The sequence below is a fragment of the Eubalaena glacialis genome, chromosome 13 (genome assembly GCF_028564815.1).
Source record: "Eubalaena glacialis isolate mEubGla1 chromosome 13, mEubGla1.1.hap2.+ XY, whole genome shotgun sequence".
In the NCBI taxonomy this organism is placed as follows: Eukaryota; Metazoa; Chordata; class Mammalia; order Artiodactyla; family Balaenidae; genus Eubalaena; species Eubalaena glacialis.
This window is the reverse complement of record NC_083728.1, coordinates 71,261,942-71,285,631: the sequence shown is the minus strand read 5'-3', so window position 1 is coordinate 71,285,631 and position 23,690 is coordinate 71,261,942. Positions and strand designations below refer to the sequence as shown.

General features: G+C 43.7%; 1 protein-coding gene across 4 annotated transcripts in view; it reads right to left on the bottom strand.

The window, feature by feature from the left end:
- The window catches only part of VPS35L (VPS35 endosomal protein sorting factor like), a 118,351-nt gene extending 97,891 nt beyond the window's left edge, over positions 1-20,460 (bottom strand). For 3 of the 4 annotated variants that reach the window (XM_061208178.1, XM_061208180.1, XM_061208181.1), the window contains exons 1-6: positions 20,437-20,460; positions 12,736-12,835; positions 10,057-10,224; positions 8,018-8,140; positions 5,674-5,698; positions 2,994-3,070 (exon numbers count right to left, since the gene is read on the bottom strand). In XM_061208178.1, the coding sequence (XP_061064161.1) occupies positions 2,994-3,070; positions 5,674-5,698; positions 8,018-8,140; positions 10,057-10,224; positions 12,736-12,835; positions 20,437-20,456 (513 nt within the window). In that variant the 5' untranslated portion in view covers positions 20,457-20,460. Of the gene's footprint in view, positions 1-2,993; positions 3,071-5,673; positions 5,699-8,017; positions 8,141-10,056; positions 10,225-12,735; positions 12,836-20,255; positions 20,304-20,436 lie in introns of those variants that run through there. The other variant, XM_061208179.1, reaches the window with a different exon arrangement.
- Between the last annotated feature and the right edge of the window lie 3,230 nt (positions 20,461-23,690).

Here is a 23,690-nt window from a genome sequence, read left to right as displayed (position 1 = left end):
CAGGGATATTCAAATGTTGGGGGAAAGGTTCATCTCAGAATGGACTCTAGAATGGTGGTCAAGAATGGTTTCCGGGAGGAAGTGATGCTTGAGAAAAACTCTCAGTGGTGTTAACTAGGCAATGGAGGGTTGTTAACTAGACCAGGGAGAGAGCATTCAGGACAGAGAGCAGACCCAGCAAAAACCCATGGCAGAAGAGGGCAAGGTCATCACATGGATGAAATATTATAACATATGTAAAGACCTGGCACCACCCGGCACACAGTACATGCTCACTAATCCTTGCCTACTGCTAAGATGCTGACTGCACAGCTCACAGCAGTGAGGGTCATGCTAATCCACATGAGGAGACCAGGAACCAAATCTTTTTTATATGAATGTTGCCTGGAATCCAAAGTAAAGAACTCCTTTTTTTTTTTTAATTGAAGTATAGTTAATTTACAATGTTGTGTTAGTTTCCGATGTATAACAAAATAATTCAGTTATACATATATATACTCTTTTTCATATTCTTTTCCATTATAGTTTATTACAAGATATTGCGTATAGTTTCCTGTGCTATACGGTAGGTCCTTGCTGTTTTTCTATTTTATATATAGCAGTGTGTATATGTTAACCTCAAACTCCTAATTTATCCTCCTGCCCTTTCCCCTTTCGTAACCATAAGTTTGTTTTCTATGTCTGGAGCCTGTTCCTATTTTGTAAATAAGTTCATTTGTATCATATTTTAGATTCCACATATAAGTGATATCATATGATATTTGTCTTTCTCTGTCTGACTTACTTCACTTAGTATGATAATCTCTAGGTCCATCCATGTTGCTGCAAATGGCATTATTTCATTCTTTTTTATGGCTGAGTAATATGCCATAGTATAAATACACCACATTGTCATTATCCATTCATCTGTTGGACATTTAAGTTGCTTCCATGCCTTGGCTTTTGTAAATAGTGCTGCTATGAACACTGGGGTGTATGTATCTTTTCGAATTAGAGTTTTCTCTGGATATATGCCCAGGAGTGGGATTGCTGGAAGAACACTTTATTAAAGGAATACAAGTAGGAGGTTCAGGAAATCTGAACTGATCCCAACTGGTCACTTGAACTGTGAGATAGGATCCTCCCTGCCCCTCTGCTGTAGGAGGAGCCACGTGACTAGTTTGGGCAAATGGGTGGTGAATAGAGTGGCATGTGTTCCCTCTGGGCTGAGGCAGTGAAAAGCGACCCTTTCTTCAGCTCTGCTGTGACAACCCTGGAGCCATATGTTGAGATGGCAGCACCATGAGATGGTGGTATGTCTGTCACCTACACTGGACGAGTAATGTGAGGAAGAAATAAACCTTTGTTATATTAAGCCACTGAGATATGGGGGTTCATTTGTTACCACAGCACAACCTAGTCTTATCCTGACTAATATGCTATGTTAACCTGGAAGCCATGGGACAGCCATGTGCTCCTGTGAGCAGGGAGAAGCAAGGAAACCAGTCTGCAGGAAAAAAAAAAAAAAAAAGGAGAACTAGAAAGAGTCTGGAGGCTACACAGAAGCAAGAGACACAGAGGACAGCTGCTGGGGTTCTGGGTGGTTTTTCAGTTCCTGGTTCCAGGCCACTGTGCCTCTGGGTTCAGGGTAGTGCCCCAGTATCCTTCCATACAGTCCTTATTTTCCGTGTAAGCCAGCTCAAGTGACTTTCAGATACTCAACAGACAAAAGAGCTTTGATAAAACCCTTAGCAATTCCCTTCCTACCAGCCAAGGTTGACTGATGACACGCAGACTGAGGCTCTCGGGCGCCCTAATTCAAAATATGTCATTTCTGAATTGGAAAATAAAATATTGGACTATTAGGCTCTGCTGAGCACCTAACAACTCTGGTCTTAGAGCTGGAAGGACCCTGAAACTGGGGCAAGATGCAGGACAGAGCAATGGCAACTGCCATTATATGGACCTCTGTGGATTTCAGAGCATTCCCATTCAGCCTACACAACAGTATTTTTTATCCCCATTTTACAGATGAGGAAATGGGTATAGGAAGATGAATGCCCAAGGGCACCCTGTTAATAAGCAGTCAAGCTAAGGCCTCTAGACTCAGAATGGTGACGGTGACAGCAGCTAACACTTGCAAAGCACGTACCATGTGCTGGGTGCTGGTCTAAGCACTTCACATACATTAACTCATGTAATCCCCTGTAATCACCCTAAGAAGCAGGTACTAGGTGGCACCCCCACTTTACAGATGAGTAAACTGAGGCACAGAGCTCAAGCTCTTAAGCACCTTGTCCCAAATTACAGAATTACCAAACAGTAGAGCCAGGATTCAAACCCAGGCAGTCTGGCTCCTGAGTTTGCCCTCTTAACCCCCATGTTATGCTGCCTCTCTAAATGATACTCCAGAGGATGCAAACTCACCGTCTCCAGGGGCCAGGCTAGTAATGTCTATGAGTGAACTGGGCCAGGGAGGACCATGCAACCTGGACAGTACACACCCAGGTTAAATGCAAGAATGTGAGCCCACAGTTAGGTGGAATTTAAGAGAAGTCAGAAATCTGGATTTTTACGTTAAATTTACTAATTTTTATGAGTTGGCAAGAGTCATGTTCTTTAAAAGCACGTGCAGGCTAACTGAAAGAGTTCAGCAGCTGAGCGACCATGCGCAGCCTCTGCAGCAGGCATGACCGTTTTACACCATACGAGGCGGCTTCCTGGGAGATGGCTACCGTTGGCTTTCACAGTTAGACCCTGTCTCCAGACACCTGGGGTTTGCTCAAGCATCACAGTGAGAAAAAAGCCTTCAGAAAACCAGCCCAAGGAAGGCTCCTGTGAGCTGGGCCAGCCGCGCCACTGGCATCTTTCCCTGGATCAGCTGGTGCCTCAGGAGGACTGAACGCAATGCGCAGCTCGAGAGTTAATCAGAGAGCAGCCACCGAGACTGACCTCACCTGGCAGAAGCACGGGAAGCCCCGCCCCTCCCTGGATTCAACAACTGACTTGCTCACCTCCTCAAAATCATCCAGCTCCTCCAGCCTGGTCCGAACCTTCTCCGACATTGCGGATACGGCAGTCCCAGCTTTGCCTAAACAGAATGGATTCATGTCACACAGGTGGCTTTCCTCTGTCACCAATACCCCCAAAGGAAGGCATCTTTCACTCTACACTTCATCATGAATAAAGAGGCTGGGGAACAACTTCATTACAGAAAACTCCCTGAGATTTTGAAAGCAACTTCCTTACGTAACCAAAGTTTCATCAGAAACATTTCTGCTTAGGAGCTGCCCGCGGGAGTGCAGTGGGCCAGCCTCAAAAAGGTTCTGCGACATTTGATATTTACAAACTTTTCACTGAATCATTTGTTTATTCCTAAAGAAAGGCGGTTCAGATAAGGATGCCAAAAATCCATCATTTAATTGTTTTCCACAAACAAAAGGCCCTCTCAGGCTCATATTCACAGTGCAGAACTGTGGTACTAACAACTAACAAAACAACAATCCCACTGTCTGTCCAGAGGTGGAAACACTAGGGCTTCAAAGCCGTCTCTTCAAGCAAACAGGACTAGTGAGCCTCCTTCCATCATCCGTAGCACAACTCTTCCCATCAGCAGGGAGTGGCGGGGAGAGAAGGAAAGGACTCCAGGCCACGGGCCGGTCACAGGACAGGGCTCTCTGGCCAGCTGGCTGCTGCCCTCCAGAGCCTCCTGTTTCAGAACCCTTTCTCCATCTTAAGGGTGTTTCCGTTCTAGATCAGAGGTTTCCTTGCTCCTGCCTACCGAACTCACTCTCAGGAACTAAAGTTTACTCTTTTAAGGCACTGGTTTCTTAGCTCTGGTGTTAACTCACAGATTTGTCTGGGATCAGCTGAGAGCATGGTACAATTATTTAATTACTAACAACTACTAAAATTAAGAAGTTTCCAAATAATTTGATTTTTTTTTACCTTACTTCTACTTTTCCCTTCATTTTGAAATATAGTACAGAACATGCATATATGTACATTTTAACAGGTAATTATAAAACCTTTGTAGCCACCACCCAGATTGTACACTGTCTTGCTTCTTTCATTCACCACTGACTTTAGTTCATGAAGTTTACCCCTATCATTGCATAAAGCTGTAGCTCACACATTTTCACCACTGTTTAGTATTTTCCATTGTGTGACTACATCACAGTTTATTTCTTATTCTACCGTCAGTGGATGTTTGGGTTGTATCCTGCTTGGGGCTACTATGAACAATATGCTATAAACATTTCTGTGCATGTCTCCTGGTTCATATATGCATGCATTTCTTCAGGGTAGTTTCTCAAACTTTTACAGGAATCACTTAAGGATGTGTTAACATGCAGATTCTGATTTTTACTAGGTCTGGCAGGGCCTGAGACTCTGCATTTCTAATGAGCCCCCGGTGACGTCAATGCTGCTGGTCCTTAGACCACACTTTAAGAAACATGGATTTGGGCAGAGCTGAAAAAATGCATTCTATAAAAGGCCATATGTAAGTATTTTAGGTTTTGTGAGTCATACAGTCTCTGTCACAACTACTCAACTCTGCCATTATAGCACAAAAGCAGCCATAGACAATATGTAAACAAACCCGCATGGCTGTGTTCCAATAAGACTATTTACAAAATCAAACAGTGGGCCAGATTTGGCCTCCAGGATATAGTGTGCCAATTTCTGATCTAGGGTATATCCTAATAGTGGAACTGCAAGGTCAAAGGGTTGGCCCATCTTCAATTTTAACAGATAATGCAAAAGTGCTTTACACAGTGGTTGTGTCATTTTACACTCCCACCAGCAGCACATGAGCGTCCCTGTTGCTCTACACTCTCACCAGCAAATGATATCGTCACTTTCTGATCTCTCCAAGCTGGTAGATATGCAATGCTATGATTTACTTTTTTATGGTTTGGGGTCAAAGTTATGCCCATAACAAAGGTGCTCCGACTCTCTTGATTTCTAATGTGCTGTCTCAACCTGCAGAGAACAAGGAGAGTTGCAGCTGCCATACCAGCGATTTGCACATAAACCACGGCTGTGCTCCTCTGCACCCCCATGATATAGGGTCTAAGACAGTGGCTTCAGAATCACCCAGGAGCTTCAAAAACGGAATTCCTGGGTCCCCTTCCTCAAGATTAATTCAATAAGTGGAGCGGGGCCCAGTGGTCTATATTTTTATGAAATATATATATATATATTCCTCAGGTGACTCTGCTGAACAGCTAGTTTGAGACACCCTGGTCCAGACTGTGTCTTGGCACAAGAAATTGAGAACTGCCGTATTCAGGGACCAGTGGCTGATAAGACTGAGTGTGTGACTCCCCTCACCGGTGCATCTGTGTTTTCACAAGGGATAAAGACTTAAGGCAAAGGAAAGGATCTGTAGAAAGGAGAATTTCAACCATTTCCCAGCCAGTGAGGAGGCACACAGACGGGAGACTACTGCTCTGTAATCCCAAAATCAAGCACTGAGTTTCTGTTTTCCTCCTAGTAAACTCTTTGGTCTTTTCTTTTTCATTCGTCATCTAAATATGTATTTTGATTCTACTAAGTCTATACATAATCTAGGAAATAATAGCTTCAATTGAATTAAACATCAGGATTGGATTTTTTTTCCTTTGGAAAACTGTATTAAAGGTAATGGGAGAATTCCCCATCAAAACAGTAACAACAGCAAAAACTCACCTTTTTCAGATCCCATAAAAAGATTCTGCAGAGGCAAAAAATATTTGTTAATATTTTTTAAAACTTACTGGATCCTGTGACAAAAAACTTTACTTATTGTTCAAGCAGCACTAAGACAACATGATCCATCGTTTTCCAACAAAGCCACTTATTTATCTAAATGAAAAACAGAAATATTTATTCAAAGGAAGAAAATACAGCTCACTAGAAACTACTAGAGATTCAAATTTCTACTCATTTCAGGACTCTCAAAATGAGCCAACAAAAAGCAAAATTTTGAGACAATGGTGGCAATGTGAAAGCATTTAGCTTACTCTAAATCAGGGTTTCACAACCTCGGCAATATTGACGTTATGGGCTGGAAAATTCTGTTGTGGGAGGCTGTCCTGTGCACTGCAGGATGTTTAGCAGCATCCCTGGCCTCTACCCACTAGATGCCAGCAGCACTCCCACAGTTGTGACAACCAAAAACGTCTTCAGACCTTGCCACATGTCCCCTGGGGAGTAAAACTACTCCTGGTTGAGAATCACGGTTTTATATTAAATCAGTGCAATCAGAAAACAGTAAGAAAAAGAATTAAATAGTCCAGCAATTCTTCCACCATTCTGCTTAACAAGTATAGACTCTGGGAGAAGGGAGCAGAACCTTCCTAGTCGCTACTGAGTTCACCCCTTCCTCCCTGCTCACAGCCCCGATTTTTGATGGGTGCACTGTGTACAGCCCATGACTACCTTCAAGACAAATGTAACTGGACATGTTGAGGGGACTCCAGGAAGTGTTCTTTTTTTTGGCCGCACCATTCGGCATGTGGGATCTTAGTTTCCCAACCAGGGATCAAACCCGAGCCTCCCCCTGCAGTGGAAGCGTGGAATCTTAACCACTGGACCACCAGGGAAGTCCCAAGGAAGTGTTCTTGAATGAGAGAGGGTGCATCCCACTTTCCCCTTTCCTGAGGTAACACTGAACATGACAGGGCAGCAAGACAGAAAGAGCTGGGTCCCTGATGACTCTGGAGCTGCCACATAGTCCTGGACTATCTGCCTCTAGACTTCTTTCCGGTATGAAGACAGACGAACATCTCTCTTTTTTAGGGAGGGCTTCAGTTACAAGCTAGTCCTTGACGACATAAGCATTAACCTGCTTTCCCCGGTTGAGTGACTTGCAGAGTACAAGGTAAGCCTCGGGCACTAGCCAACAACTTGACCTCGTGAGCGCCACCCAAAGAAACAGTGAACTTCCAGCCCTGGCAGAAAACCCACCAATGCGACTCCCTGAGCAACAGTAAGAAGTTAACCTTCTTCAGGATGGCACTCTCCTCCCCTCGTAACTCTCACCTCCCCCAGAGACAGGACTCTGCGGCTCCAGTTCTTTCTTTGAACTGTGCCTGATCCAATTCTTAACACATTTTTTGAGAAACCGATTAGCACGTTTTCTCCCAACTAACATTGACATAATAACTGAAACTTACAGAACCTCGGCGTTGGGGCAACATAACTGTGATACTGTGATTTATAATAAGAAATATATGTTTAGTCTTTGTCCCAATTCCTGGCACAAAGCTCCTAACCCTTGGAATTTCCTAGGTGAGAGAACAATCCAGGAGTCTTCTGTTTTTTTTAGGAAGCACTCTCCTGTGATTTTTTGGAAGCACCTAAGGATGGAGGCTGGTTGTCAGGGGAACCAACCACATGATTAGAGGGTGGACACTTTCAGTCCCACCTCCCTGATTTCTGGGGAGGGGAGAGGGCCTGGAGGTTGAATCAATCACCAGTGGCCAATGATTTAATCAATCATATCTATGTAAGGAAGCCTCCACAAAAACCCAAAAGGACGGGGTTCAGGGACCTTCCGGGTTGGTGAATCAGAACACATCCACATGCTGCCGTGCTGGACCCCAAACTCCATGGCAACAGACGCTCCTTTGTTCAGGACCTCACCCTAGGTATCTCTTCATCTAGTTACTGGTTCATATCCTTTAATATCCTTTGTAATAAACCAGTAGTCTAGTCAGTTCTGTGAGCCACTCTAGCAAATTAATTGAACCCAAAGAGGTGGTCATGGGAAACTCTGATTTATAGCTACCTGGTCAGAAGGCAGGTAACAACCTGGACTTTTGATTAGCATCTGATGTGGGGACTGAGCCCTTAAGCTGTGGGATCTGGTGCTCTCTCCAGGGAGACAATGTCAGAATTGAGCTGATTTATAGGACACCCCACTGGTGTCGAAGAACTGCTTGGTGTGTGGGGGGGAACCTACACGCTGGAATCGGGTGCAGAATCGTAATAACAAAAAGAACTACTAAATCTGAAGTAGACACTGGGAGAAAAGTATACTGGTACTCACAATAGAGAGCTTTTCCGTGGTAGTGTACCGGGCAAGGATTTCTCCTCGTTTGCTGGCCCAAGGCTCAAAATCTGATCCTACAGTGGAGTTATCATCTCTGTCACGTTTCTTTCTGGAGTTGTCCTAAGAAAAGGCAAGACAATCTCTTCAGCAGCAATTTTTGAATCTTTTAAAAAAGTATAAGCAACCATGGTGATGACAGATGATAACACAGTGTTGTATAAGTGAAATTGCTAAGACAGTAGAACTTAAATGTTCTCACCAAAAAAAGGGTAAGTATGTAAAGTAACATATGCGTTAACTCAATGGAGGGAATCCTTTCACAACGTATATGTGTATCAAAGCATCACGTTGCACACTTTAATAAATATCTTACAATTTTATTTGTCAATTATGCCTCAGTAAAGCTTAAAAAAGAAGTATGAGCACAAGGCAGACAATCCCTCACTGCAGAATGTAACAGACCTGCCTAAAGGTTTACTATGATCAAAAAATGTCAGGCCAATTCACCACAGATGGACAATAAACCTATCCAAAGAGGCTCAAACTCACTAAGAATCAAGGAAAGGCAAACTGAAAGAGATCATTTTTCAACAATCAGAATGGCAAGATTTAAAATGACTGACAGTAGCCAGGTTGGCAAGGATGCAGGGGACAGGCACTCCAAAATACTGCTATGTTGATGGGAGTGTAAATTGGTGAACCCTTTCTGGAGAACAATCTGGCAGTAGCCATCAAAACCTTATGTATATGGGGACTTCCCTGGCGGTCCAGTGGTTGAGACTTCGCCTTCCAATGCAGGGGGTGCGGGTTTGATCCCTGGTCTGGGAGCTAGGATCCCACGCCTCAGGGCCAAAACACCAAAGCATAGAACAGAAGCAATATTGTAACAAATTCAATAAAGACTTTGAAAATGGCCCACATTGAAAAAAAACCTTATGTATATGTTACCTTAACCCAGTAATGAACTCCTAGGAAGCTACCCTGCAGAAATCCTTGCGCGTAGGCACCAAGATCTATGCATGTTCAAGGACAAATGCGCCACTGCCTATACCAACAAACACCACACACGGTCTATGTGTCCATCATGGCAATTCAAAGCATGTCCCCAGGAATTCACTGGCGGTCCAGTGCTTAGGACTCTGGGCTTTCACGGCCGAGGGCCCGAGTTCAATCCCTGGCTGGGGAACTAAGATCCCACAAGCCAAGCAGTGCAGCCAAAAAAAAAAAAAAAAAATCATGTCCTGTTCCTTACAATACAATGCAGCTGTTCAAAATAAGAAGGTTGTTCTGTAAGTACTAATATAGAAAGTTCTCCAAGACATATTGTCAAGTTTAAAAAAAAAAAAAGTATATACGTTAAAAAAAAAAAAAAAGTAAATAGCTGTGTGCAATGCCAGCAAAGAATGATGGTAGATTCTGAAGTCAGACTGGCCAGGCTTGAATTCCAGCTTGCATGTCACTTAACATCTCTGTTCCTCTGTGTGGACCTCTTTAAATGACGCTTAGGCAGTATGAGAACTACCCTTGGAATGCACTTGGAAAATACCTGCTACGCAGTTAGTTGATACTCTTATTATTGCTGTTGTTATTACTTATATATGAGTATGTATGTAAATGTTCAGAAATTGTTGTCATAAATATCTATGAAAATACAAAGAAAAAGTTGAAGAATATACATTACACTGATAACACTGATGACCTCCAGAGTGGAGAATAGAATGCGAACTGGTCAACTGGACTTCATCTGTAATGTTTGATTTTTTACACGAAAAATTAGTAAATTAGTTATGTAATTACATAAAAATAAATCCAAAATAAAGGGTATGAAAAGAGTGAAATGAAAATAAAGAATTTTAAAATGTTTTAAAAAAAAAAAAAGAAGAAGCAGTTTCCAGGGTCTACACCAGCCTCTCACCAGCAGTGTCATTGAGTCTGGATTATTTGAATCGTTACAGCCAGAGTGCACTGCGTATTACTTGTTCAGTGAAAATCCCCAACCCTGCACCCACAGGACTGACCATAGCTAGGAGGATTACCGTGGTAGCCGCCAGGGCTGCAGGGTCAGCAGAGGCCGCAAACATGGAGAGGGGGTCGGTCCCATCCAGGACGCTGCTCAGTGGGTCCACCACGGAGCTGGAGGATGAAGAGGACGTGGAAGAAGTGCTTCCTTTCCGGCTCACTTTCTTTGTCTTTGACTCTGTGACCTGTGGGGAAAATTTGTGGAGGTAAAATGGTAGTCTCCTATGACTTTTCCCAATGAAACACTCAAATGGGTTTTCCCTTGTTCCGTTATGAACTGACCATTCCTTTGCAGCAGGGACACTTATTTTCGTGACAAATTGACATGACTCGGAATCCCAGCTGTCGAGGAAGGGAAGGTGAGAAATTGGGGTTAGGAAGGGAGAGACAGGGTCTTTGTGATTTAGAAGGTGATGCTATAACTGAATTCTTGATGCTATAACTGAAATCCTTCTTACTCAAAGTGTGGTCTCTGGACAAGCAGCATCCATATCACCTGCCAGCTCATAAATCTGTAGACTCCCAAGCCCCACCCCGGACCCACTGCATCAGAATTTGCATCTTGCAGCAATGGTCTAGGTAGGGTAACGAACCAGCGTATGAAAGACCCCAGAGTCGTCATACTCGAAGACAGTCTCAGTGGCTCTGCGTGGCCATCTCATCATCACAAAGCAGTGAGTGCCCGACTCCTCCCTTTCAGGAGAAGTGTGTATGTGTTAAGGAGCAAGCGGGGGTGTTGGGGTGTGAAGCCATGTTCTTGTTCCACTGCCCCCAACCCTCCCCAACTTCAGATGACCAGACTGTGGTGAACCCCGGAGCCAAGAGGATCCAACCAGAGCCAGAGTCTGTCTGCTGAAAGTTTAGGATCAACATCCAGAAGGGCTAGTTAGGCTCCACTCCTTTTTAAATGAAGAAGCTATAAAAACCCAAAACAATTCCTGAGAGAGAGAGAGAGGATGTAACAGAATGAAGGAGAGAGGGTGTTGGATGAAAGAGAATTTGGCCTCTGTCCCCGGTTCCTGGAAAGGAGACTCCAAGTCCTTGGAGCATCAGTCATTCATGAGCCCCTCAATCACACTTGAGTTTATGCTAATGAGAGGATGCTGAAAGACCAAACATGTGATTAGAGGGTTCGGACTTTCAGCCAGGTGATAACCCTCACTGTAGAATATAACAGATCTGCCTAAAGGTTTACTATGATAAAAAATTTTCAGGCCAATTCACCACAGATGGACAATAAACCTATCAAAAGATGAAAAAGATCTCACTTCAGCAGAGGGGAGGGAAGCTGGAGATCAAGTTCAATCATGTGGCCAAGGAATCAATCAATCATGTGTGTCATAAAATCCCAATAAAAAGTTTGGACACCAAAGCTCAGTGGAGCTTCCCAGTTGAACACATGATGCACTGGGAGGTGATGCACACCCTGATTCCACAGGCAGAGGGCAAGGGAGCTCTGCATTTGGGACCCTCCTCCTTGCCCTGTATGTCTCTTAATTGGGCTGGTCCTCATGTGCATCCTTTATAATAAAAATATAAGCATAAATACTACATTTTTCTGAGTTCTGTGAGTTGTTCTAGTAAATTATCAAACTGAGGGAGGTCTCCGGAAACCCTTGGATTTGTAGCCAATTGGTCAGAAGTGCAGGTGGCCTGGGAACTCCCAAATTTACAGCTGGAGTCTGAAGCTAGGGCAGTTTTATTGAAGACCATGCCCTAAACCTGTGGGGTCTGACACTAACCCTAGGTAACTTGATGAAGTGCCTCCCACTGGTGCATGGTTGTTGTTCTTGTCTGCCTGGCATCCATTCCTCCATCTCCCAGGCTCAACAGTCCAAATTTTCTTTGGGAAGGCAGCCTTGCCTGAGTCTCAGCTCTTAAAGGCCTGGTGGAGTGCACTCTGCTCCTGGTTCCCACGGTGGGCAGGAGCCCCAACCCAACCAATCAGCATATTCTACACCCCAGTCACCAGGGTTGATTCAGGGAAGGACACGTAACCCAACTGGGCAAACAGAAAATGCAGAGGAGACACTCTCCCTGCTGTTGGGTTTGAGTTCCTGAGATTGGAACCAACTCACTGGTGGGTCAGCCGCAGCCACTCGAGCCCGTGCGGATTTGAGGGGCCCTGGGGGCTGAAGCTTGGTCTTGTGACCTCCTGCTTTATGTAATCACCTCTGTGTGTTCTCAGGTTCTCCGCCATTCAGAAACGTCATGTCCTGAGTGTCCACTGGCATCTGTCAACCTCATCCCACCCATGATGACAACCACATAGCTTCTATTACTTGTTAATAAAAAAGTGCTAACTCAGATGAGACAATCTATGACTCTTGCTTGCCTTTTGTTTTGTTTTTTAAATAAACTCACAGATAGACTAAGCTGCTATTCAGGACAGCACCCTATATTAGTAATTAGAGTGATCTTAATATTTCAAATAGGCAAATTAAGAAGTATTTTGTTTACACCTCCAAATCAGGAACAAAGGCATCCCATATGCATGACCACCTCACTAATAAGAGAAAGGGAATAAAAACGATGGTGGGTGAGACCAACATCACAAAAAAAATGGGGCAGAGAACAAACTGGTTGATTTAAATATGCAAAAGCACCCAGCACTGGCAAAATGAGAAAGACCCAGGAATACTGTCTATAATTTTATGGAATAAGAATGTCACAGAGGGACCCTTGACAAAACTTACAGTTATGGGTTTCAGTGGGTGATAGTCCCCAAATTCCAGTGGTACAGCCTCCAACCGGCATGATGCAAACTCAGCCTTGTAGTTCCTGTTTCTGGAATGCCTGGTAAACAGCAAAACCCAGAAACCAATTAGTTGGAGATGCATACACCCTAAAAACTTTTTGCTGAGACTTCCTCATTGATGACAGTTTACAGTGGAACAGTATTTTTACCAAGACCAATAAGAAGTGGTAAATTAAAAAAAACATTTTTTTAAAATCAGTTTGAAGGTAAAAGGAGCTGCCGAGGCAAACAAGACCTGCGAGGACAGACGCCAGAACAAAGGGAAGCTTACTGAAGGGAAGCCAACTTTCTTGCCCAGCTATCTCTCACAGAGCATTTTGATTCTTGGCATGGGACAAGAGGCTAAAGCCAGGCAGAGGGCGGCTGCTAGGGGGCAGAGCAGCCAAAGAAGCTTTAAGGAAAACTCACAGGGCTGGAGAGATAAACTAGGGTTCAGGGCTATGGAGATAGCCAGGGCTTGAAGGAAGAGCTTCTGAAGAGAAGGCAGGGCAGAGAAGTGAGAGATTTGGTCCTGGTTTCCCCTCAAAGTATTCTCCAATTAAGCTGTGGAACAGCAAGAGGAATAAGCCAAGTAGATGGAGAGCAGACAGTTTTCATCAGTCTTGCGGAGGCTTAACAAGTGAAGGGATTAGTGAGACGGAACATAAAAGGGGAGGGATCACCCGCATTGAAGCATGGAGAGGAAAAAAGATGAAAAGCACAGAAGAGTGCATAAGGGACATGAAGAAAGGTCTCACGCACATACGATTTGAATTCCAAAGAAGAGAGAAGGAACAGGCAGAGCAGTATTTGAAGAGATAATAGCTAAAAATTTTCCCCAACGAAAGAAAGACATTGATTCACAGATTCAAGAAACGCTTGTGCCCCAAGCAAGACCAGTACAAAAACAAAACAAAAAACAACCATACTTAGGGCCTTCATAGGAAAATGGCTAAAAACTAAAAAGAGAGGTTTTCTTAAAAGGAATAAAGATATGTTATTTTCAAAGGACAACAGTAAGATTATTATCTCAGCACAGAAATGAGAGCCACGAGACAAAGGAATGATACCTTTAAAGTACTGTAAGAAAATAATTGCCAACCAAGAATTCTAGGCCTAGTGAAACTACTCTATGAACATTAGGGCAAAAGAAAGAAGTTTCCAGTCAAAGAAAAAGGAGAACAGCAGCAGCAGCAGAACCACACCTTAAATTTTTTTTAAATGCTGAAAGTAGAAGGAAAATGATCCCAGCTGAAAGCAAAAAATATATGTTAACATGTACATATATATATATATGTGTGTATATATATATGCGCATATGTGTGTACATATGCGTATATACTATATATATACTAAAGAGCATACAAAACAGAAAGGTGTAGGTAAAACTAAATATTGACTAAAAAACTAACTTCTTATGGTGTTTAAAATATATATAGAATTAAAATGCATGAGAACTAGAACATAAAAGGCAGGAGAGGTGCTACGATCTGAATGTGTGTCTCCCTAAAATTCACAGGTTGAAATCCTAACCCATGAAAGGTATTAGTAGGTGGAGCCTTTGAGAGGTGCTTACATCTTGAGGGTACAGCCCTCATGAATGGGATTAGTACCCTTATAAGAGAGGCTCCAGAGAGCTCCCTAGCCCCTTCCACCATGTGAAGACACAGTGAGAAGGTGCTGGCTGTGAACCAGGAAGAGTGCCTTCACCTGACCATGCTGGTGCCATGATCCTGGGCTTCCAGCCTCCAGAACTGTGAGAAATTAAATTTTGTTGTTTATAAGTAAACCAGTCTGGGGGACTTCCCTGGTGGTCCAGTGGATAAGACTCTGTGCTCCCCATGCAGGGGGCATGGGTTCGATCCCTGGTTGGGGAACTAAGATCCCACATGCCACACAGCACAGCGAAAAAAAAAAAAAGGAAAACCAGTCTGTGGTATTTCGTTACAGCAGCCCAAACAAACTCAGACAGAAAACTGGTACCCGGAGTGGGGTGCTAGTATAACAAATATGGAAGCAGCTTTGGAACTGGATAATGGGTAGAGGCTGGAAAAGTTCTGAAGTATGTGCTAGAAAAAGCCACTACCCTGAATGGACTGATTATCCAGTGATTATTGTGAAGGCTCAGAAAGAAGAGAGGAAAGCTGTAGAGAAAGCCTCAACCTTCTTAGAAAATACCTAAGTGGTGGTAAACAGAATGTTGGTAGAACCGCAGAAGGTAAAGGTCATTCTGATGAGGCCTCATACAGAAAGGAGGAACACGCTTTTGGACAACGGAGGAAAGCAATCCTTGTTATGAAGTAGCAGAGAGCTTGGCTGGGGGCTTCCTTGGTGGCACAGTGGTTAAGAATCCACCTGCCAATGCAGGGGACACGGGTTCGAGCCCTGGTCTGGGAAGATCCCACATGCCGCGGAGCAACTAAGCCCGCGAGCCACAACTACTGAGCCCACGTGCCACAACTACTGAAGCCCGCGTGCCTACAGCCCGTGCTCCACAACAAGAGAAGCCACCGCAATGAGAAGCCCGCGCACTGCAACAAAGAGTAGCCCCCGCTCGCCACAACTAGACAAAGCCCGCGCACTGCAATGAAGACCCAATGCAGCCAAAAATAAATAAATAAAATAAATAAATTTATTAAAAAAAAAAAAGAGCTTGGCTGAATTAGTCCGTGTCCTGGTGTTTTGTGGAAGGCAGAACTTGTGAGCCATGAAATTTGGATATTTGGCTGAAGAAATTTCTAAACAAAGTGTTGAAGGAGCAGCTTGGCTTCTCTTGAATGCTTACAGTAAAATTCAAGAAGAGAGGAATGACTTAAAGACAAAATGGCTGACCAAACGGCAAACAGACTTAAAAACCTGGAAAACTCTCAGTTTCAAAGAGCACAGGAAGCTGGCCCCTTTGTTTCCTTGGCCTCCAGATGCCTTGAATTCATCCCTTCCACGCCCCCCCACTCCCACCCCCATTCTCAGCTTCTTGACTTCATTAATATGTGTATGAACCCCAAATCCAATTGTGCCATGCAATTAATCATCTTTACTCAATAAGCCCCACCTACCCAGACACCTAACACAGTACAAAAGAACTGAGATCCCATGTAATTTCGCTTCCATCCCTTTCTAAATAAATTTCGCTTTGAGTGTAGGAAAGGAGAAAAGCTAGTTAACAATATAGACCAGCCTCTACTTGTTTTTTGTTTTTAAAGGAAAACCCCTACCACAATACACTGCCTAGTCCCTTTGGGTTACATTTACTAAATATACACTGTCATCATCTTCCAAAAATATTTCAGTTGAATTCATTTATGAAATATTCTTCCAAACTCCTTTTAATATGCTACCAGCCAATCCTTGATTTATAAAACAAACAAAAACCCCAAAGAATAAATTGGAAGTCTAGTCATCAACAGCCATAATGGAGCTTAAAAAATCAGCTTATACTTTTCCTCCTTTCAGATCACTCTTAACTTTATCAATAGAATTTTGAAAAGTTAATTTAATAGAATGAGTAGAAATGTAATCTGACCTGAAATTCAACTGCAAATGTGTTTTTCATCGCTGTAATAATTATTAACAAATCAACAGCTAAAAAAAGTACAATATCAAAACAGCAATATGACTTGATACACAACAACCAAATATCAGTTCTCATTTATTATGTGCTTATTATTGTTGGGGCCCACAGCGGGCCCACCCCAAAATATGGCATATTGATTATCTTGAATTAAAGTTACTTAAGAAACTTAAGAAAGAGCTGATGTAGAGGGACACTTTGACCCTCCTCTCTGTCTCCCTGAAGGCAGGAAATAAGTCTCCCCTGTGAAAGGTGCCCACCTGCATCTGGAAGTAGAAGGACACCCCTGTCGCCAGAGATGGGGAACTCAGGGCCAAGAAGCCTATATAAACTAACCTTGTTATTTCTTTAATACCACAAGCCTGCTGTTTAGATTCTTCACTAATTAAGCACCCAAAGCCCAACTTTCTTTGTTCTGTCAATTCCTCACAAATTTATAGTTTCTTTGTCTAAAAAGTATAAAAGCTGCCTGTTTCAGCCACTTCTTAGGTCCCCTATCTATGAGACCTCCAGAACACACAAATTAAAATTTGTTTCTTTTTCTCCCATTAATTTACCTTGTGTCAATTTTATTATTGGTCCAGCCACAAGAACTCAAGAGAGTAGGAGGGGAAATTTCCTCTCCCTGACACTATATACCAGGATACAGGACAAGCCCTTTACCTCTATTTCCTCATTTAATCAATCCTATGAGGCAGGTACTATGATTATGCCCATTTCTCAGATGGAGAAGCTGAGGCTGTTGGTAACTTGTGAGAGGTTAGCAAGTGATAGAGACAGAAGCAAACTGAGGCAGCCTGCCTCTAGGATTCAGTAGTTCTACAGATCATCTATAGGTCAACTTGAGAATCTGAAAAAGCCATTGTCTTTTTTTTTTTTAAGGACTGAGCTTTGAAATGAATCTTTTTTTTTTTTTTTTAAGTGTGAGGGGAGGTAATTCTTTGGGGAAAAAATACTGCTTCTGGAAAAACCTTTTTAAAAAAAAGAAAGGAAAGGAAACATTTACCCTTGCTGAAAGTCCATGTCAAGGTGCTATTTTGATTTTTCAATCATTTCTTCCATTAATTTCCTCAAATTTGCTCTCAGTTCCTTAGTGTTTCCTACAGGTTGAGATGTTAAAAGCATTTTCTTCCATGCCTGGGTCTTTGGTAAGGCTAACAGTGACCTCTAGTGGCCATTTTCTCAAAAAGCCTTACTTTTCTTCCTGCAAACATAGCTGATAAGCTGGTAAAAATACCCCCAACTCCCAGCAATGCGAAAGGGTGGTCTGGCTCCTTGGCACCTGCCACAGAAAAAAGGCCAACATTTCATACCTCCACTCCTAGCTTGGTCTGGCCTCTGGCTACTCCAAGTGTGAGTCACAGATCACCAACAAGGGCATCACCTGGGGAGTACTGAAATACCCCTACAGAATCAGGGTCTGCATTTCACCAAAATTCCCAGGTGACTGATATGCACATTAAAGGTTGACACTGCCCTATTTTTAAATTATTTACATTGGATAACATGAATGTGTAGAAATCCTATTACCAGTTATCAAATTAATCTCCTTATACTGGAAATACCGAAATCCACTAACTGCTTTTTAATTCTCAAGTGACTTTTTAATTACTAATGACATAATCTGGCCACACAGTTTTTTATCCCCCAATCACAATATACTCCCCCTCCCCAATAAAGTCTTAAAATGATGTAGAAATTCTGACTCCAAAGAATGGTATTTTTAACAGTGCTATGACCATAGGACTGAACAGGAAATGTAATCCACAGTGCACTGGACATCTCACAGGTGAGGTCAGTAATAACAAAAAGTGTGGGTGAGAAGAGGCATGCTGGGGAGACCCATGACAACACAGCAGGACTCAGGAACCCTGCTACCCAGGAATCTCAGCACAGGACCTAGACTGTAGGGCCGTATGACAATAATGATTAAGATAAGAGGTTTGGGACTTCCCTGGTGGTGCAGTGGTTAAGAATCCGCTTGCCAATGCAGAGGACACGGGTTCGATCCCTGGTCTGGGAAGATCCCACATGCCGCAGAGTAACTAAGCCTGTGCGCCATAACTATTGAGCCTGTGCTCTAGAGCCCGTGAGCCACAACTACTGAGCGCGTGCGCTGCAACTACTGAAGCCCGCGTGCAGCAACGAAGACCCAACGCAGCCAAAAAAAAAAAAAAAGATCACAGGTTTGAGCTCCAAACCTCAGTGCTCCTTGCAGGCTATAAAGCTAAATGAACTGCTTCATCTTTCTGTCTCCACTTTCTTATCTGAAAACTGGGGTTTTTAGGAGATGAGATGTTGCACGTTCAGCACTTAGCACAGTGCCTGGCACAAGATAAAGGCTCGATAAATGTCAAATTTAATGACAGAAACACGGTTCTCCTCTGAGGGCCTCCTCAGTTTCCTCATTCATTCCATAAATATTACTCAGCACCTACTATCTGCCAAGCTCCATGCCAGGCTCTGGAGATACAATGATGGTTAAAACTCAGCCCCTTTAACTTAAGAAGCATCAAGTCTAGTGGGCAAACTGAAAGATGAACACATGCTACCACAGACAGAAATGTTTAGAGCACAGTCAGACTAGGAACTGTGGAGACCCTAGATGCTAAAGGGCTTATGGCACCTCTCTCTGTAAAGTATACCAAAGGTAAAAATGCACTGGGATTAAACAGCATCTTTCCTGGATTTTCTGATTACAAAATTCCAGCCAGATAAGTGCATTGACACTATATGTTTTGGCATATAAGCCTTAGTGATTCCCTAAAAGGGGTTTTGCATGACTAGGTCAAAGAAAACTCAGGGCAGGTCATATAAGAATTCACTGGCATCCAATCCTGATTTAGCATACCGAGACTTTTGAAGGAAGACTCTTGAAGAGTTAGACACGTGAAGGGAACAAGAGAAAGACCGCTGTTTATCAAGCATAAAATCAGATGTATCTGATTATTTCTAAGGTCCAGGGCTGTATATTTTTTCATTTGCTCACTCACTCACTCATTCAATGTAAACCACTTCACATCATTTGCAGAGAAAGATCAGAAAACAATCTCCCTTTCTCACGTGCCCAAATAATTCCACTACTACCATCACAATTTGCTCCGGTTCTTCACACACTCGTAGCAGCAGCTGGAGCCTGAAGCGCCAATCACTCCTAGCTACTCCAGCCACAAGAGCCCGACAGGCCCATCAGCCTTGGAACGCGCCATTAGCTGCTTCTTGATGACCTCCTATTCATCCTCCAAAACCCAATTTAAGGCTCTTCCTCTCTCAAGCCTTCCCCAAGCCGCCAGGTGTGCCTAATCCCCAATGCCTTCTTTGGATATCCTTCTATTCAGAGGCTTATCTGCTCCACTAAACTGTCAGCTCCTTGAGGCCAAGGAGTACGTCTGAGGGTTGTGCATCCTGAATGCCCAGTGCAGGGCCCTGCACAGAGCAGGATGAATGGCAGCCATTTCACAGATGAGAAAAGCAAGTCTCCTCTAGATGAGCCCAGTCATTCAGAAAACAGCCAGGTCTTCCGAGTCGTCCAGACCAGAGCTGAGTCCACCATTTTCTGCATCCAGCTCCCCCAGAACCCGCGCCAACTTCTGGGAAAGCGAAGGCCGGGGAACTTGAGCTTTTTTTAGGGAATGAATGGAGAGGGGGGCGTGGAAGGCGCGGGGAAGGGTAGCGGAGGAGAGGACCAAGATCCCACCCGTCCGGCTTCAGGGAGGTCCTCTGAACCCGGGTAGCGGCCGGGGATCTGTGGTCAAGACCACCCGGGGATGGGGTGGGAGACTCCACCAAACCCAACAGAAAGCAGTTCACACACTCTCTCGCAGAGACACACACCGAGACAGAGAGAGAATCCCAGAAACAACCAAGGACACCACCCCCCTTAAGCCCAGCCACCGCTTCCTCCTTACCAAGGAAAGACCGCCATCTTCCCAGTCACATGACCTCTAGTTCTGGGACCGCCAGCCCAATTCGCCCTTCCAGACCACGCCCCGCCAGGCCGCCATGTTTGTGAGGGGCGGTCGCCCCACCCCGCAGGGCCAGGGCCGCCATGATTGTGAGGGGCGGGGCGCCCTCCCGCAAGGCACTGACCTTGCCGCTCGGGCCGCCATGATTATGAGGGGCGCCGCAGGCCTGGTGGCTGCAGCTGCTGCAGCGCTGACATGAGCCGGGATCTTGTGGCAGGTGGCCGCCTGGCCAACCGGCGCCCTCTGGAGGCGGTGAAGAATCCAGACACCTGCGGAGAGAAGACGCTAACCGCGGCTGGGGTGGGAAGAGCGTCCAGCCTGCGCAGGCGTGCTTTTGCGGCTAATTAGCAGTTTGGCTGGGTAAGCCACGCCCCCTCTGCAGGACACTGCGCCCACCTCCGTGCACCGGGGAATTTAGGCACTTACCGTACCCACCTCCCAGGACTAACAACCTGGGTCTCTAAGGGCTGCCCTAGATCCAAATGGGACAGCTTTCGACTGGAACTAAACTAACTGGAGAAATTGGGGTCAGCATTTCACCCCACTTGGCGAAGCCGTACATTTCTATGAAGGTGGATGTCCGTTTCCACTACAGAACTTCCGTGCTCTAGTCTAGTTTTCTCTGATTAAAAAAAAAAAAAAAAAATCACAGGATATTTTACTAAATGGTTGCCATAGTAAGCATGTGTCACGCCCTGTGCTGAGCACTTTGCGTTCACTCTTCATTTATTCCTCACTGCAAACCTCTGAAATTAAGGCAACCGGTATTTGACCTGACTACTAGTTTAATAGGGGAGATCTGACGGGGGTGACTGTTGGTTAACAGTTGGTTAATCACAAGGCAGCATCTGATCCTCAGTTTTTTCCCTTTTTCTTTAAAGTGTCTTTTCTGACAGGAGGAGGTCAGAAAACCACATTCTCAAAAATCTCAGGAAAAGGCAATAGAACATACCCTAACCCTCTAATGGAATACGTAATTTAGCACGCTGAGTCCTAGTTTCTTCAGCTGTGAAGTTAGGATAATTCTGACTGAGGTGAAGGGAGATGATTATCAAATGCCCGGCAAATGGTCAGCACTCAGTTGAAGCAGTACATCACTCACTTGGCAGGCTAAAAAATCATATTGTAACTTCTGTGACCTTCCTGTTTTCAGAGCTTTTCTTTACAGGGCCTCAGACGATGCAGTGTATCATAAAGCAGGGCTTCTCCCGTTTGAATTGCACAGACTCACCCGGGGATCTTAAAGGCAGGTTCTGATTCAGCTCTGGGGCAGGGCCTGGGCTTCTGCATTTCTAACAAGTCCCCGGGTGGCACTGCTGCTGGTCTCTGGATGCAGAAGGGGCTGTGATCGTTGTGGGTGGTAAAGGGGGGAGGGGCACATAACGCAAGCGGCGGCAGAGCAACAGCTCCTCAGCACATTCAGCCACACCCACTGACCCTGAACTCTATAATAATATCAGGCGTGTTACACAGATAATGGAGGTAATCCTGAAACAGTCTGTTAAAGTGTGAAAAGGGATTCTTCCCACCATAGGCTGGGAAGCAAAACCACGCTTCTGGTGGCAACTATGTCAACCACCTCAAGAAACTGCGTTGAGAGCCATAAAGAAACTGACCAAAAGGGAACAGATTAAATAAGTGAAAAGGTAATATTTTACTGTCAGGTATAATTTTGGTTAGACATGATATTTGTTCTCAGAGCTGTCTTTAGAACCTAACCGATGTGACTCCACTGCACCATACCCCAATCTGATTTGCTGCATTCTATGACTGAAAGTCTCCTTTTTTTTTTAAAATTATTTTTATAACCTACATGTATGCCCACTATGGTCTGTTAGAGATAGCATTCCAACTTCACTTGCTTATTTTTTTTATAACTATTACTCTTCATTTGGGGGTAGGAGGGGGATTGTGTGTGGTTGTTCATGGGACAGTGACACCTGACAGAAAAAAAACATCTTCATCTCCAGAATGGGTCCTTGTTTTCAGCTCAGTATGAGTAATAAAGAGTTCCCAGTCATATTCATTATTATTCCCAATGTAGGTAATAAACAAGAGCAAAGGGTGGCCACTGGAAAAGGGAGAGGCTGTTCTCACACTGCCTTGTAGATGATCAAATGTAGTATCTCCTCGATAAGAGGTAAAAAAGAGGACCATTGGACTATGCTCACATTAGATGATCAGGCAACAGCAGTGGTTGGATTCTTAACGCTGTGCAAGTTAGCAGCTTGGTGTGAGCTTCAACCTTAGCATTCTCTCCCATTCGATCCTTAGCAGGCCTCCAGCTAAGACATTTCCAGCTCCAGTGAACTTTTTGCCCTCTGAAAAGTCCAACTCATGCAAAATCAAATGCTGGGGGGCTAATGTTACAGGTTACATATTCAATAGTGGGATATACCTTTCATGGGTCTTGTAATTGTAAAAAATTATCATATTACAGTATTAATGTCTTGGCCACATACTTTTCAAAAGTCCTTTCTTTGGTAAATAAAAAAAAAAAAAAAAAAAAAGATCAGGGTCTTCCCTGGTGGCGCAGTGGTTGAGAATCTGCCTGCTAATGCAGGGAACACGGGTTCGAGCCCTGGTCTGGGAAGATCCCACATGCCGCGGAGCAACTAGGCCCGTGAGCCACAACTACTGAGCCTGCGCGTCTGGAGCCTGTGCTCCACAACAGGAGAGGCCACGATAGTGAGAGGCCCACGCACAGCGATGAAGAGTGGCCCCCGCTTGCCGCAACTAGAGAAAGGCTTAGCACAGAAAAACAAAGACCCAACATAGCAATCAATCAATAAATCTTTATAAAAAAAAAAAAAAAAACAAATGAGATTTCCTTTAAGATGAAAAGTTTATTTTGCCTTTTGCCTAGAAGCAAAACTAGTGAAAATTAAAATTAAAGTATAAAAATAAATATAATTTACATTCAAGGACATTCCACTCAAAGAAAAAATAACAAAAATAATATGTATAAATAAAAATCCATTAAAAGCACAAAACAATGTCTGGCACTTTTATGAGAAAAAGCTGTGAACATTAAAAAATTTGTAAAACACACAAGCTTTTATCCTTAAAAAAAACACTCAAGTTTTGCATCCTCAATCTAAAACTAGTTTTATCTCTGAAACATACTATCTGTTGTAGCCAATTTGCATTACTGTACACAAAACTTTTAGCATCTACCTTTCATACTGGAAAGACCCACAAGATCTGAGTAAGCTGTATCCTGAGTTTTCAGAATGATAAAGCACAATTTATCATATTAAGAAGATAATTTTGATACACTTTGCCCACAAATATAAATTGGTAACTCAGACATTTTTGACTGTGTTCTATTTCTAATTTTCTGATTCACTCATTAAATAAATGATACATCTCAATAAA